At 39.4% G+C, this 17,547-nt stretch overlaps 1 protein-coding gene across 8 annotated transcripts in view; it reads left to right on the top strand.

Annotated features, from left to right (window-relative positions):
- The window catches only part of SPECC1L (sperm antigen with calponin homology and coiled-coil domains 1 like), a 128,927-nt gene that overhangs the window by 51,341 nt on the left and 60,039 nt on the right, over positions 1-17,547 (top strand). For all 8 annotated transcript variants that reach the window (XM_041728793.1, XM_041728792.1, XM_041728787.1 and 5 more), the window contains 4 exons: positions 165-1,795; positions 3,676-3,883; positions 13,588-13,661; positions 14,786-14,961. In XM_041728793.1, coding sequence (XP_041584727.1) covers positions 165-1,795; positions 3,676-3,883; positions 13,588-13,661; positions 14,786-14,961 — 2,089 coding nt within the window. The remainder of the gene's footprint in view (positions 1-164; positions 1,796-3,675; positions 3,884-13,587; positions 13,662-14,785; positions 14,962-17,547) is intronic.

Here is a 17,547-nt window from a genome sequence, read left to right as displayed (position 1 = left end):
TGAATGATCTGGTCTTGAGGAAATGGAATTTTACAGTAACCAGAATATAAGGCATGATTAATGTGGGTCAGAATCCATGTGAGGGTCTCTAGATTTTCGCTGATATAACCTGTGCGCCTCCTTGCTAATGTTTTTGCCTTACATTCTTTGTTTTAAACATTAAGGCACAAGTTCTTCAACCAAGCGGAGTACTTCCATAGGTAATAAAGAATCCAGTTCTACTAGAGAAAGATTACGTGAGCGTACCCGACTAAACCAGAGCAAAAAACTACCTTCTGCGGGTCAGGGAGCTAATGATGTGGCATTGGCCAAGCGTTCCCGCAGTCGCACTACTACAGAATGCGACGTTCGTATGAGCAAGTCCAAGTCGGACAACCAGATCAGTGACAAAGCTGCTTTGGAAGCCAAAGTGAAAGATCTTCTCACACTGGCAAAAACCAAAGATGTGGAAATCTTACATTTGAGAAATGAACTCCGAGACATGCGTGCTCAGCTGGGCATTAATGAGGATCATTCTGAGGGTGATGAAAAATCTGAGAAAGAAGCCATCATTGCTCACCAGCCAACTGATGTCGAGTCCACTTTACTGCAGTTGCAGGAACAGAATACTGCCATCCGGGAAGAACTCAACCAGCTGAAAAACGAAAACAGAATGTTAAAGGACAGGTTGAATGCGCTGGGCTTTTCCCTAGAGCAGCGGTTAGACAATTCTGAAAAACTCTTTGGTTATCAGTCCCTGAGCCCAGAAATCACCCCTGGCAACCAGAGTGATGGAGGAGGGACCCTGACCTCTTCGGTGGAAGGCTCTGCCCCTGGCTCGGTGGAGGATCTCTTGAGTCAGGATGAAAATACCCTCATGGACCACCAGCACAGTAACTCTATGGACAACCTAGACAGCGAGTGCAGTGAGGTGTACCAGCCCCTCACATCGAGCGATGATGCCCTGGACGCACCATCGTCCTCAGAGTCCGAAGGCATTCCGAGCATAGAGCGCTCCCGGAAGGGGAGCAGTGGCAATGCGAGCGAAGTGTCTGTCGCTTGCTTGACAGAACGGATACACCAGATGGAAGAGAACCAACACAGCACGAGTGAGGAACTTCAGGCAACTCTGCAAGAGCTAGCTGATTTACAGCAGATAACCCAGGAACTGAATAGTGAAAATGAAAGGCTTGGAGAAGAGAAGGTTATTCTTATGGAGTCTTTATGTCAACAGAGCGATAAGTTGGAACACTTTAGCCGACAAATTGAGTATTTCCGCTCTCTTCTCGATGAGCATCACATTTCTTATGTCATAGACGAGGATGTGAAAAGCGGACGCTATATGGAATTAGAGCAACGTTATATGGATCTAGCAGAGAATGCCCGTTTTGAACGAGAGCAGCTTCTTGGTGTCCAGCAACATTTAAGCAATACTTTGAAGATGGCAGAACAAGACAACAAAGAGGCTCAAGAAATGATAGGGGCACTCAAAGAACGCAATCACCATATGGAGCGTATTATTGAGTCTGAGCAGAAGGGTAAAGCAGCCTTGGCAGCCACATTAGAAGAGTATAAAGCCACAGTGGCCAGTGATCAGATAGAGATGAATCGCCTAAAGGCCCAGCTGGAGAATGAAAAGCAGAAAGTGGCAGAGCTGTATTCCATCCATAACTCTGGTGACAAATCTGATATTCAGGATCTTCTGGAGAGTGTTAGGCTGGACAAAGAAAAAGCAGAGGCTCTGGCTAGTAGCCTGCAGGAAGATCTAGCTCACACACGAAATGATGCCAATCGATTGCAAGACACCATTGCAAAGGTATTGTTTAAGTAGATAAAATGTTCTGGATCACATTATGCAGCTGCAGTACACACCACGCTTACTGAAAACCAGTATTGCTTGGGTGATGTGTCATTCACTTTTTTAAGGCAGATTTTGTTTTATTTTATTTTTTTGAAGGTTTTATTTATTCATGAGAGAGAGGGAGGCAGAGACACAGGCAGAGGGAGAAGCAGACTCCACGCAGGGAGCCTGATGTGGGACTCGATCCCAGGACTCCGGGATCATGCCCTGAACCAAAGGCAGACGCTTAGCCGCTGAGCCACCTACGCATCCTGCTGATTTTGTTTTAAAGCTCGAGAATGGTTTTTCTTTTATTGGGATACAATCAAAAGTTTTTTTTTTTTGTTGTTGTTGTTGTTGTTTTTTAGATTTTATTTATTTGAGAAAGAGAGCACGAGTGGGGTGAGGGGCAGAGGTCTAGAGGTCAGAAGCAGACTCACTGCTGAGCAGGGAGCCTGATGCAGGGCTTGATCCTGGGACTCTGGGATCATGACCTGAGCTGAAGGCAGACGTTTAACAAACTGAGCCACCAAGGCACCCCCAGTCTAAAGTATTCTTAAAATAGTTCACTTTCACTCACTTGTGTTTTACTACTGTTTTCCTACCTCTGAGACGAAGGGACTAAAAATGACAACAGAATTTTTCCTAGTCTGGGTGTGCCCAGGGGATCGTGTTGTGCAATTTTACCTCCTTATCTCGAATGTATTTTGACAGAGAAAAGATAGAGCTAGCAGTTTAGTCTTTGGGATCAGCAGTGTCTACCCTGTCTTTTCCTGTGGTTATAGTTTTTCAAATAGAATTCTGTTGTGAGTTTAAAATATTTTTGGAGTACAGAGGCTCCTGTTCCTTTTTTAAAAAAATTATTTATTTATTCATGAGAGACAGAGAGACAGACAGAGAGAGAGAGAGAGGCAGAGACACAGGCAGAGGGAGAAGCAGGCTCCATGCAGGGAGCCCAACGTGGGCCTCGATCCTGGGTCTTGATCCTGGGTCTCCAGGATCACGCCTTGGGCTGAAGGCAGCACTAAACCGCTGAGCCACCCGGGCTGCCCACTCCTGTTCCTTAGAGGACTAGGTCTTATTGGTGGTGAGGACCTTAGAGGTCATGGGTCCAGCCCCCTTGTTTTACCCCTAGCATGATAATGAGGACTTATGCAGAACCTAGAGCCCGGGGTTGCTGGCACACCGGCCAAGGGTCTGTGCCACGTGTGATTGCCGGTGTAGTGTTTGTTTACATGAGTTATCCAATTATTCTATCTTACACTTTATTTCCTATTTTAGTGCAGTGATTTTTAAAGTAAGACACATTAATATATCTTTGGACAAAATTGAAATAATTTAGATCTTAATTTTTTAGTGATGACGTTTAGTGATATTATTTGTTGGAGCATGTATGTTGGAGGGCACTTTGAGCTGATACTTTTGCAATGACAGTATTTGAGAATTTGAGAATTTTTTTCCATTTTTATTTTGGTAATGAAGCTGTCACACATCAGACATCTTTTTATTGTTGTTGGGAATGGATGTTAATTACTAACCAAATGTTTGCCTTTGGTCCAAACTTTGGAGAAGGGAAAATTTCCAAAATTTCCTCGTAAATAATCTAGTTAAGTATAGTGTCATGTTAATATAATTTGTCAGTGATGTAGCAACAAATATGCTTACGCGTATTGCATAAAATCTTATATTATTGTAGAGTACTTTTTCATACTTTCAAACAGTTATTATACAGGTAGTTTTAGTTCATACCTAGGAATTCATGTTTGGCTTTCTTTGGAACAGTGTATACTTCCATTCTAGAATTTATCTTAGAGAAGCTCTTAACTTTTCTAATCCATGCTATCAATTCTATATAGGTTGAAGATGAATACCGAGCCTTCCAAGAAGAAGCTAAGAAACAAATAGAAGAATTGAATATGACATTAGAGAAACTAAGATCAGAGCTAGAAGAAAAAGAGACAGAAAGGAGCGACATGAAAGAAACCATCTTTGAACTTGAAGATGAAGTAGAACAACACCGAGCTGTGAAACTCCACGACAACCTTATTATTTCTGATTTAGAGAGTAAGTGATGGGAGAACTTTTCATTCCTTTTTGTTTTGTCCTTCCCATGTTAACGAGTGGGGATAGTTCTCATTCAGTAACAGAATGAAAATTGGTCACTCTGTGCACTCTGGTGCACACACGGTGGCCCGCAGAAATATGCATGTGGCAAAGCATGTTTCATACATTAGGTGATAGTCTTTGGACTGCTATGTCTTGTTCCTAAGGAGAAACTGTTAAGTGGAACCATTGCTTTAAAACTGTGCGTGTTTATGGAAAGTTATTTAACGGAAAAGCTGATTGTTACTATATTTTTCTAGGTCTTAGGAAAAGCCATTTATTGTTTACTTCTAGTGATTGCAAACACACAAAGACAAAAGAAATCAGTTCTTCATAATCTTATGTGTAAGGCATAGGTTTTTATTTATTATCTGATTTTCCTCTCTACCAAGGAGATTTTATGATCTGATAGAATTGAAACTCTGATTTTAAGTTGCTTTAAGTTTTTTCAAACTATTTTATCATTATTTCAGACTTATAAAAAGGTTGCCAGAATAGTACAGAGCATTTCTGTGTTGACAGTTTGATGAGGAGCAGAAATTCGGGTGATCTTAAAATGTCTTTCCACAGACTATTTATTATGTTGCAAGTGAGGAAAAAGAAACAACCAGAAATTATACAGTGGAAAAATTGGGCAACACTGGACTGAGTGATTGTGTAAGTGACAGAGGCACACAGAATTGGACTCAGTATCAGCTGGGCCATATTCTGGCTGAGACATAACTTCAGTTAATCATAAAGAAACATGAAATAGACAAAAAATAAAGAATGTTTTACTAAAAACACAAGATGTCATAAAAGCTGGAAAATTCTGGATTAAAAGGGCCTAGGGAGACATGACAATTAAATGCAATACCTGTGCCTAGACTGGGTCCAGTGCTGTAGGGAGAATGCCATAAAGCATGGTATGACAAAACTGTTCAAAAGTGGATGCTAGATAAACATATGTATAAACTTATGAAGTTGATATCTATGCTATATTTCTGTTCCTATGACTTAGGAACCACACACAAAATATATCTAGAGGTAAAGGACCATGATGTATATCCTTAAAGGGTTCAAGAAAAACATCAGAGATAGATAGAGACTGATAAATAGGGATACAAGATAGCAAATAATGAAAACAGGTGGGTAAACTGTTAACATAGGCAAATCTGAGGAAAATGGTATATGGGTGCTTTTTGTACCAGTTTTTGCAACTTTTCGTAAATTTGGAATTATTTCCAAATAATGTATCTTAGATTCCTCAAATGTTAGCAAATTTTAAGTTGTAATACACTTTAATGATACCTAGGTGGGGACAAAAAGAATGGAAATGATTATTTTGGATACATTGGTTAAAGCTTTTAAATCTTGTGGTTCATGATACTGCTCCATTGGGCTCTGACAGTGTATATTTCCTTGACAGCAAACACAGCATTGGGCCAGATCTCATGTGCTATTGCTGCAGAGGTGGGAGGTTTGAACTAGTTCCAGGAGAGAGTGGGTCATCTGCAGGAGTCCTCCTAAACATGTCTTGAGGCAGTTCTGAGCTCTGGCTAGTTGGCCCGGCTTCTGTGGTTTGACCCCAGGGTTATTTGGAACATTCTGAGACATTTGGATACTGAAGTAGCTGACCGTAGGACTGTTTTCTTGGAGACAGTGATAGTCCTACAGATAAAACTTTCTTATCTGAAATTTTTAAAAACTTCCAGTTTAACATTTATGTCTAGTTTGTATTTCATTGTTTCTGAACTGAGAGGAGTTATCTAACTCTATTTCCTAAATGTAAAAAGTTCTAAAGTTTTTCAGATTAACTTGGAAAGTTGAGTGCATTTTCCGTTAAGTACTGATAACAGCTTTTTCCCTTGCAAGACTTTTGATTTGAACACGGAAAGAGTGACATCTTGTGGTTATTGGGGCAATAGGTAGAAAAATGTTAGCTGATCAGGATTCCTGGGATGAAAAATCATTGCGAAAATAAAAATTCTGTTAACTGTATGTGGATTTTAATTATGAAGAGGCTGAAAATCCTGAATGAAATTTCTTCTTAGCCATGTAGCTCCCCCCGCCCAATTTTTTGAAATGAAAAGTTCAAATATCCAGAAATCTTGGCAGCGTGGTACAGTTAGCACCCATTGCCTAGAATTGGTAGTTATTAATGTTTTGCAATATTTGCCTTCCGTGTGTGTGTGTGTGTAACAACCAGCTAACAGCAAATTATAGACCTCATGACATGTAGTATGCAACCCTTAAATATTCTTCTCCTAATCATATCTAGTAATATTTGGCTTAATTCCATAATTCTGATAGCTCATATTCACATTTTCTCAGCTGTCCCCAAAATGTCTCTTCTAGTTTTCTATAGGAACCAGGATCCAAACAAGATTTATGTATTAATTGAAATTCATTATTCTATCTCCATAGTCTGATAGGAGTTAATTTATTTCTTAGTGAATTCTAGCACTTGGGGATTGATGGATGCTAAGTCAGCACTTGGTATAAGGGACTTGATAACGGGGAATGCTGTTACTTGAGAAATTGAGACTTTCTTCTCTTTTTTTTTTAAAGATTTTATTTTTAAGGGAGCATCTGAGTGGCATAATCGGTTAAGTGTCCGACTCTTGAATTCAGCTCAGGTCATGACCTCAGGGTCCTGGGATGGAGCCTCATCTCAGGCTCTGTGTTCAGCACCAAGTCCACTTGAGATTCTCTCTCCCTCTCCTTTTGCTCCTCCCACTTGTGCTGTCTCTCTCTTTCTCTCAGATAAGTAAATCCTAAAAAAAGATTTTATTTTTAAGTAATCTCTACAATCAACATGGGGCTTGAATTCAACCCCAAGATCTAGAGTTGCACACCCCACTGAGTGAGCCAGCCAGGAGCTCTGGAAAATTGAGATTTTTCTCCTGTGGAATATTTTAGCAGCCATTACCATAGTTAATTTTAGAATTTTTTCATCACCCTAAAAAGAAACTGTATGCATTAGTAGTCATTTCTCACACCAATATGACCTTGACTTTGGAATTAGTGGACAGACTTTTATTTATTTTCATTTTTATTATTTTTTATTATTTTTTATTTTTTTATTCTTTTAAATTATTTTTTAAATATTTTTTTTATATATATCTGAGAGAGAAAGAGTGAACAGTGTCCAAGTGGAGTGAGGGGCAGAGGAAAGGAATCTGAAACAGACTTTCTGCTGAGCAGGCAGCCCAGTGTGGGGGATCAGTCTCACAACTGCAATATCGTGACCTGAGTCGAAATCAAGAGTGGGTTGCTTAACTGACTGAGCCACTCAGGTGCCCTGTAGACAGGATTTTAAGGCAGCTGTTGTAACTGTACCCAGGACATTGAGGAAAATCCACTTGTAATGAATGAATAAATAGCAGATATCAACAGAGAAATAAAAACTGTTAAAAAAGAACCTGATATGTATCCAGATAATGTCAGTGCCATATTGCTTAGACCTGGCCTGCCATACTTTTTCATAGTATTTGGATTTAGCATTCCAAACTAGAAAGATCTGTTGTAAAATTCATTCAGCAATACTGTTGAGACTTTTGGTTCAAGACAGTGGCCTGAGGCCACACATATACTTCCTTTCCCTCCCAAAGTCTTAGTGACTTGGTCCTGCCATGTAATATAAAAATTACAATGAGCCTAAATCAAAGATAGAAAGTAGGTGAGGGGTTTCATCAGTAGATCCACAATTTTGAGTAACTTCTGGAAGATATATAGCAGATGGAATTGGGAATATTGAGAACTCAAACAGCAGAAAAATCTGTGCAGGAGAATACTGAAGCTATAAGTAATGATGTTCCCAGTTAGACTTTGGGGATTGGGGTACTAAGACCTTCTCAGGAATCATAGGGCCTGGGACCAGGAGCAGTTTCAGGCTGTGGTATAAAGGATTGCCAGAAGTTGTACCACCCTCTCCTCTGTAGAGTGCTGGCTGTGGTGTTTGCCCCGAGGCTTGAATTCTTTTTCTAAATAAGTTGGGGAATATGGTGCCAGGGGCTCCTGCCATGACTTTAGTATCAGAAAGAGAAGTAAAGCCATGCCTGAGGTAACGACAGGCTGCCATGTTGTCTTGAAACGAAGACCACACATAGGGAAAGACAGTTTGGCCCAGCAGTGAAACAGTTGCGCACACATACATACACCCACCCCTACCCCTGTTGCCTTTTTTTTTTTTTTTTTTAAGATTTTATCCATTTATTCATGAGAGACACAGAGAGAGAGAGAGAGAGAGAGAGAGAGAGAGAGAGAGAGAGGCAAAGACACAGGCAGAGGGAGAAGCAGGCTTCATGCAGGGAGCCTCTTGTGGGACTCAATCCCGGGTCTCCAGGATCACGCCCTGGGCTGAAGGCGGTGCTAAACCGCTGGGCCATTGGGGCTGCCCCGCTGTTGCCTTGATTGAAGCCATCCATTGAATGTCCCTGTACCTCTGGAAGAAGATACCCTGTAGGCATGTGTCATCAGCAAAGCCTTTAGCCAGTCGTTGCATTGAGGAGAGAGGCCGGTGTTTAGAACAGTAGCTTTCATAATTGTTGAGAAACATGTAGAAGTCGAAGTCACTAATATTAGTTATCCCTGTCCTTTGTAAGTAAGTAAGGCCAACCAGGACTTGGACATTTTAGTATCTTAAAAGAGAAATAGCAGAAGGAAGCAACTCAGCTGAGCCCAAAGAAATGAAGTTAATGATTTGACTCACCATTAGTCCAGCAAACCAAAGCTGATTGGTATTGAGGGTAGTGGTACCAGGGAGATTGCAGGTATGGCTTGAGTGATGTACCCATCAGTTACAATGAATTTACTTACCAACCACTTAGTGTTTGTGTAGTAATGCTCTGTGTGTGCTTGCAATTATGTATAGCTTCTTTCATGCCTGCTGTAGTTCCTGAGATTGGGGGCTGGGGCCTGACATCTAACACAGGTCTTGTACTTTCACATGGAACACTACTTACAGTGGTGAGCAAGGGTGGCTTGAGAGTAGAGAAGTAGCAGAAGGAACAGAGGAGAGTTGTATAATTCTGTGGTGGGAAAAGCTTTTTTTAAAGAATGCTAGGAGGAGGCACTTGGGTAGCTCAGTCCGTTAAACATCTGACTCTTGATTTCAGCTCAGATCTCGATCTTAGGGTCATGAGTTCAGGCCTGCATTGGGCTCCAGGCTAGAGCCTACTTAAATGAAAAAATGTTAAAGAATACTGGGAAGCCATAAAGGAAGTCTCATATTTGACTGTATATAATTGAAATTTTCAGTTCATCAAAATGAAAGTACCATAAATAAAGGACATTGGGAGAAATTGTTAACACATATCAAATATATAAGGAGATCCTATACATCAGTGATATTATGATAACCCATTAGCCAAAAAAGTATTAATAGGTAAGAAGAAAAGGTACAAAAAGACCCTCGATTTCACTAAAAAAAGCAAAGAAACTCAAAGTAAAGCAGGATGCCAATTTTCACTTAGCAGGTGTGGAAAGTAAAAGAGATTGATAGTGTGTAAGAGAGGAGAAAAAGACCCTCTCATGTACTGTTGGAAGGAGTATCAATTGCTTTCAGCCTTTTTGGAGTATTGTTCAAAATTAAAGTACAGCAGTACTTTAGCCATCCGCTTACAGAAATCTGTTCTTTTTTTTTTTTTTTTAAGATTTTATTTATTTATTCACGAGTTCACAAGAGACACACAGAGAGAGAAGAGAGAGAGGCACAGAGACCTAGAGAAGCAGGCTCCGTGGAGGGAGCCTGATGTGGGACTTGATCCAGGGTCTCCAGGATCAGGCCCTGGGCTGAAGGTGGCGCCAAACTGCTGAGCCACCCAGGCTGCCCCAGAAATCTGTTCTTTAGAAACATTCTTATAAGTTTGTAAATATAAACTTAGATATGTATGTTGCAGAATTGGTGCTTACTACAAAAACTTGGAAACTATACTTTCCAAGTATAGTTTTACCTATACTTTCAACAGTTGAGATCTAGGTGAATAACCCATGTGCCCAGTGCATCCCTACTATGGCTGTCATTACACCAGTGAGGACAAATTAGGCAGGTGTGTGTGTATGGCACAAAGTGCCATAGATGGAATAAAGAAGGTAATGGGACAGTAGAGTATGAGATGTGTGTATTACTTCTGTAACTAAAATCATAAAAGTTGTAAATACAACATTACACTGAAACGGTGGCCAGCATAATGTTGTTCCTTAAGAAATACTGATTTCAGTGTATTCTATGCATTAAATTTTATAACATGGTGACTTCTCAAAAAAATGTTCTGCATTCTTGAGCTGGAACCTTCTAACAGATTAACATGCATCCTGTCGATAGTTCGAATGGCCCATTACTTCTTCCACTTCTAGAAATGTGCCTTCACGTAATATATGAACAATTTTGTAAAGACATTTACCATGTTTATACCCAAAATTGTAGAACCATTCTGTTTGCTAATAGGAGGTTGTTAAAACAAATCGTATATCTGACTGATGGAGTACTAACACAGCCATCAGATAGTGCTGCGGATCTGTATTTATTGATAAATATCCATTATCTGTTGTTAAGTTGAAAGGCTTATGAAGAAGTATTTAAATACTATAATCTTGGGGGCCCTACCCCCACCCCGGCCCCGCCCCCAACCACACCCGGGCTCAGCCCCCCGCCCTATTATTATTTTAAAAGTTTTTAAAAAAAAATTTAAAAAAATACTATAATCTCATTTTAAGAAAAAGATTTACCACATGAAGTCTGGAAAGATATATATGCAAATGTAAATAATGAGTAATCTTATTTATTTTATTTTACTTTTTTAAAGATTTATTTATTTAAGAGAGAGAACACATGAGCCAGGGGTAGGGGGGAGACCTAGGGAGAGGGAGAGAAGCAGATTTGCCACTGAGTTTGGAGTCTTAACACAGGACTTGATCCCAGGAACCCTAGATCAGATCATATATGAGCCCAAACCAAGAGTCAGACACTCAAGTAACTGAGCCACCCAGCCACCCCATGAGTAATATTAATTTTGCAACCCTTTTCTGTTTCCCAGACTTTTTGTTGTGAGGATGCATTACTTTTAGAATCAAAGGGGAAAAGTTCTATCTACTTTTCAGAGGATATGGAATAAAAACAAAAATAAAATTAGCAGGGGTGCCTGGGTGGTTCAGTTGGTTAAGTGTTGCCTTCCGCTCAGGTCATGATCCCAGGGTCTTGGGATCAAGCCCCATGTTGGGCTCCCTGCTCAGTGAGAAGTCTGCTTCTTTCTCTCCCTCTACCCCTCCCCTTGTTTCTGCTCCCCTCAACCTACTCTCTCTGAAATAAATAATAAATAAAATATTTTTTAAAAATTCTTTTAAAAAAAGTAGTAAATGGTTCATTTTAAACTCATCTGTGTCCCCTTTTAGCATCAGGAATTCTGGTTTGGGGATAAAGCTGTGGCCTGGTGGCTGGATAGACGCCCCATCTCTCCGTGGTGCCCCTAAGGCATGATATTTTAATTGATTATTTACACTTGTCCTTTCTCTTTTTCTAGAAATTACACCTGATATTAGTTGGAGGCACTCGATTGGATGTAAGGGTCTGACAGCACTGGGATATTAGTACCCTGAGGGTTTTCTTGGATTTGGAGGGCAGGAAAGGTTGCTTATGAGCTTTCATTGATTTTACAGACCCAGGAGTCATAGGTTGAGCTTGTGATTATGGTATTTGCCTAGTGGTAACATCAGCATGTGTGATAGGCATGTAACTGGGCCAGAATGAAGGCCTGGTTGTTTTTTCCTTCTTTGTCAGGAATGAAATGTCTTGGTGGCTAAAAGATTATGAATCCCATTATTAAATGGGCAGGGGGGCAGTGCCCAGAATTGTTTGGAGCACAGTTGGTCTAATACCAATGAGAATAGCAATTACTTGATTTCTAGAATAAAAATAACATTGTAAAACTGAGTTTTAATTTATAATTAAAAATGAGATAATAGTAGTTCTTCTGTTCTTTGATAGAATGTAATGTTGCTTTTGAGTTGAAGACAGTAGATGGCAGTGTCCGTCATACTAGAAAAACTTGGAGGAGGAAGGAAACTGCATTTAGTGGCCCTAGACTTGAAGACTAACATTGCCCATTCATATGATCGCTAATTGGGCCAAATGGCAGTTTTGTTAAGCTAGGCTTCAAAACAAGAGCATACGTAGAGACTCCTTTGTTTCCAAGGAGGAAAAGCCTGTTGTCATTTTTAATACTTTATGTTACAAAGTGGAAATACAGTTATGGTTCATGAAGTTTAAGTCAAATTCCCTAGAGACACTTCAGTGTACTTTATTCTGCCTAAATATGTCCACTGGCTGCCAGCTTCCTTTCCTTTCTATTTAAGTGAATTAATAAGACATAGCCTGAGTACGGAAGAATGCTCTTTTAAAAGCAGTGATAATGTGGCCATAGATGTAGAGTTCGAGAAAGAGGGAAGAATAAGAACCACAGAAATGAATGAAGTCTGTTTTCAGTCTAGTGGTAAAGACAGATGTGTAAAGAAATATAAGTGTTGGCAGCAACAGTCACAGAGTTGGAACACAGAAAGGATAGGGCTCTGCTAGAGTAGAAGGTGGCAGGTAAAGTCAGAATATTTGTCACCAGATGTCAGTGCCTTTTCTGGTGCTTAGACCAAAAGAAAATGCTCAGTCCCTAAGCTGTCAAAGTAACCAACTGTGATAAATTTACTGGGTGGCAGTTACCAGTGGGCACCTCCTAAAGCATTTCCTCTTAAGCATGGACTTTTGAACAGAACCTCTAAATAGAATGTGACTTCCCATGTATTTCTGGTTCTAGGGTCACTGGGCCTGACTGTGCCTTTTTTAAAAAAAGATATTTATTTATTCATCAGAGACACAGGCAGAGGGAGAAGCAGGCTCCATGCAGGGAGCCTAACGCCGGATTCTATCCCAGGTCTCCAGGATCAGGCCCTGGGCCACAGGTGGCGCTAAACTGCTGAGCCACCTGGGCTGCCCTTGACTGTGCCTTCGTGTTTGCATTCCCACTCTGTCTAGACCGGTACTTTGCATATTAGTGGTACTCACTAAATGTTTACAGTGACAGTGGAATTGTTTGAGGAACATTCATATTATGCAAGAAATAATTTGAGAAATGTTGATTTACTTTATGAATATATCACTTACTTTAGAAAAAGACTTTCCATAGAATTAATGTAAATTGCTCCCCAGGATAACTAATTAAGCTTATAAAAATTTTGCTAATTCACTAATTTTCTGGAATTTATTCCAGTGTGTAAAGAAAGTTATGCTTTCATAATGAGTTTAGTTTAATAACCCTTTTGATTAGAAGTTCACATTTTAATAGAAATCAGTGTTATTTTGATTGGTTATGAGCCAAAAATGTATGTGTTCTTAACAATTGATTTTACTTAACTTTTTGTTTCATAATTAAGACATTGAGGAAGGAAGCAATCCAGAAATTGTGATTTAAACTTGATATTTAAAAAAAAAAAACTTGATATTTTCCTTAGAAAGTAATGTTGGTTAATATTTGGATTGAACATCCTTTTTTCTTTTTAAGTTTTGTATTAAAAGGTCTTTGCGCAGGATGACCTTTTTTTTTTTTGAATGTCATACTTAAATACCTCCTTCCTTTATATTAATCCTTGGAACACAGCTTTAAGAATAAATATTTAAACTTCTGTGCTGTTTTCAGATACAGTTAAAAAACTCCAGGACCAAAAACATGACATGGAAAGGGAAATCAAGACACTCCACAGGAGACTTCGGGTAGGATAAATCCTCATGTATTATCTCATTAGAATACCTAGGTTTCTGAAAGTTGAATACAGTGTAGTCCTTGACCATGTTAGGATTCATCTTAAGCTTCAGATACAGTTAAAAACACTGATCCCACTGGGCTTTGGACAGAAAGCAAATGCCATCATTTCAAATTGGGATTAGTGCTGGATTCTAAATAGAAGAATCTACGAGTAATTTATGAGTGGTAATTTTAAAAGGATGGACTTAGGAAGCAAATGTTTTATTTTGGATAGAAAAATTATTTGCTCTTGATTGGAAAGTGTCTCAAACCAAACTGTTTTCATCTGGGTTTTTTGTCTTCTATGAATTTGATCAGCTTGCTGACAGCAGTGCCACTCTGATGCATAGGTGGGAAAAGCTCATCAAGTTTGGGTCATGCCTCAGTTACTCAGGCTGTATGAAGGGTGTCTGAAAATTGCTTTGAGGTGACAGATGCCGGGCCTAGGACTAGCTGTGGCTCTGGTGGAGGTGATGCCCTAGGGAGGCTTGCCCACCTAGCCACACCCTCATCCTTCATGGCTGTGGGAAGCGGCAGACCGAATAGTTCTTAGCTCCTCTCTTTGTATGATTTTGTCTGCCTAGTTTGAGTTGAGTGTTTTTCTTCTGGCTTCCTCTTCCTTTTCCTTTACTTTTGATTTTTTTTTTCCTGGTAGTTTTTGATGTCAAGATATTTATAGTTTTTCAGTATAAAATCTCACAGTATGGTTCACACACCATTATCTACTTTCTTCAGCTTTTCAGAGGTAAAGTGCTATAAATTTTGAATGATGTGTTTATTTTCATTAGACTTACAAACTTGCATAAGGAAGAGAGGCTTGACATTATTGTCATTAATATTGATTGAGCACTCTGGTGCTTGATGCCTCAGCAGGCAGATCAACAGAAAGTCTCTTCCTCATTAAGAACAACTTCACTACTAATAATTGTATTACCTGTTACCTGTTAGAAATAATAATAGCAATTCTCTGGGATTTAAAATAAATTAATCATTATTTGGGACAGTGCATTACAGTCCAATCATAAACAAATTTTATTATTTTTAAGTAAGTATTGCTCTCTTTTGGAAATAAAAATTTAGTTTTTTAATGTAGGAAGAATCTGCAGAATGGCGGCAGTTTCAAGCTGATCTCCAGACTGCTGTGGTCATTGCAAATGACATTAAATCTGAAGCCCAAGAGGAGATTGGTGATCTGAAGCGCCGGTTACATGAGGCTCAAGAAAAAAATGAAAAACTCACAAAAGAATTGGAGGAAATAAAGTCACGCAAGTATGTTTTGAAAAACCAGTTGTGTACTTATATTTTAATAGAGAACACTTAAAATCCCAATTTTATGATGTGGTATTATGGAAAGAATGTGAAATTTGACTCTTAGTGTGAGTGTGGATCCTAGTGGAAGTTCAACTTTTCTGGCCTCGTTTTATGACACCTGTAAAATAGCAGTCTATATGGATCTTTCAGAGTTGTTGTCAGTGTCCATAATTAACAGTTCGGGGGAGGGGGAAACGGCCGAATGGTCCCTGGCACAAGGTACCTTCTAGTTCCCTCCTTTCCTGTATCACCACACTCCAGCTGTTACTTTTCTTTAGATTGATAGCCTCTGATTAAGAATGAGTACTGTGGAGGCAGACAGGCTTGACTCCTATCTAGTTCTGCCTCTTATTAGCTGTGTGATCTTGGTTAGGACCCTTAACTTCCCAAAGCCTCATTTTGCTTATCATTAATGGAGACCGTACTACCTGCTTTATAGTGTTACTATAAGGCTTAAAGAAGATCTCTCTGCACAGTGACCAGGGCAATGATAAGTATACTTTAATAACTAATATTATTAGAGACCCAAGTAAAGAATGTGAAGTGAGTTTTTCTTCATTACTCACTTTGAGGAGTTTTCACTTGTTTTATACTTACAACACTCTGAATCTCCATAGTAATACTTTTTCCCATCTAACAGAAATCATTGAGATGACATTTGTGATATGCTCTGAGTTCCTCAATGAGATTCCATCTAATGAGTAGTGGGGAGTAGTTTTTGTGTTGAAGTTATTATTGAGAATTTAGTTATTCAGGGGCACATGACTGGCTGAGTCAGTAGAGCATATGACTTAATCTTGGGGTCATGAGTTGGGGCCCCAAGTTGGGCATAGAGTTAACTTTATAAAAAAAGTATTTGACTATTCACCACTTTAACTAATTCTTAGATAGACATAGGAAAAATTTTAGAAAAATATTTTTGGGGTGCCTGGGTGGCTCAGTCAGTTGGGCGTCTGACTCTTGATCTCAGGGTCATGAGTTCAAGCCTCCGTGCTGGGTGTGGAGCCCACTTAAAACAGGATATTGTTGGAAAGTTATTGTGTTTTATTGTTGCCTAGCTCTAGTGTATGGCCCAGAGAAAAGTATTACTAAACCATTTTTCAGGGACGCCTGGGTGGCTCAGCGATTAAGTGTCTGCCTTTGGCTCAGGGTGTGATTCTGGAGTCCTGGGATCAAGTCCCACACTGGGCTCTCTGCGTGGAGCCTGCTTCTCCCTCTGCCTGTGTCTCTGCCTCTCTCTCTCTCTCTCTCTCTCTCTGTCTCTCATGAATAAATAAATAAAATCTTTAAAAAATAAACAAACATTTTTCTTTGGCTTCCTTAAGTAGAACATGGAATGCAGTGGAAGATTATTGTTTCTCCACTTGGTAAAAGACTCATATGTTACATTACCTTTTTTTCCATATACTGTTAAAGGAATGGTGTATCAGAAATATTTCATTCTTTTTAAAAACTGATTATTTGGGAGAGAGAGTGCTCGGCAGGGAGGGGCAGAAGGAGGGGAAGGAAGAATCTCAAATAGACTCTGTGCTAAGCACGGGAGCCCATTTGGGAGCTCGATCTCAGGACCCTGAGATCACAACCTGAGCCAAAACCGAGAGTTGGATGCTTAACTGACTGTGCCACCCAGGCACCCCTGGAAATGTTTCATTCTAAAGGTAACCTGAGTGAGATTCTTCTCTTGAAGAATAATTCCATCAGGTCCTAAAGATATCCTTGATGAAGCAGTAAATTAATTTTACTAAATCTTGGTCCTTGAGTATATATACTCTGTTTAGCATTCCTTTTTCTAAAATTTTTTTTAAAGATTTTATTTATTTATTCATGAGAGACAGAGGCAGAGACATAGGCAGAGGGAGGAGAAGCAGGCTCCAATGCAGGGAGCCCGTTGTGGGACTCGATCCTGGGACTCTGGGATCATACCCTGAGCAGAAGGCAGATGCTCAACCACTGAGTCACAGGCGTCCCTCTGTTTAGCATTCCTTGTGATGAATGAGAAGTATACATAAAGCACTTCCGCTGTATTATTATATATCCAGGCATGAGGTTGTCTCAAGGAGAGCGCTCTGTGGTTATTTTAGTTTAAGCTGTTTTCTGACTAACAAACGATAGATATATAGACTTTGCTATTTGGTGGATATTCCTTAAAAATGAATTAAGAGAGACTGTCACTCTTAGGGAAAGGAAAGGAAAACAACTGACTGTATTTGTTGCCAGTGCTAAAATGTGGGCTTTCAAGTCAATGTTAGGATTTTAGAAAACGTGTATCTGCCATCACAAACTTGGCAGCTTTGTATATTTAAAGAGTTTCCTGATGAGATCATTGGTGTTATTAACAAATGTGACTTTTAAATAATAAATCATATAATGACAGATGTCAACATTTGGAAAATTCGTGTAACTCAGTAAACTAATATTTTCAGTATGACTAATGCATAATGTTACACAGTCACATGTCAGTAAAAGATCCATTTCAAGTAGAAGATAGACTAGAGGATTTTTAATGGACAGAGTAGGAAAAGTTTATTTATATGGTTTCAAATT

This window comes from Vulpes lagopus, chromosome 14, assembly GCF_018345385.1.
Source record: "Vulpes lagopus strain Blue_001 chromosome 14, ASM1834538v1, whole genome shotgun sequence".
In the NCBI taxonomy this organism is placed as follows: domain Eukaryota; kingdom Metazoa; phylum Chordata; class Mammalia; order Carnivora; family Canidae; genus Vulpes; species Vulpes lagopus.
The sequence above is the reverse complement of the archived record's forward strand: the minus strand, read 5'-3'. Positions and strand labels throughout refer to the sequence as shown.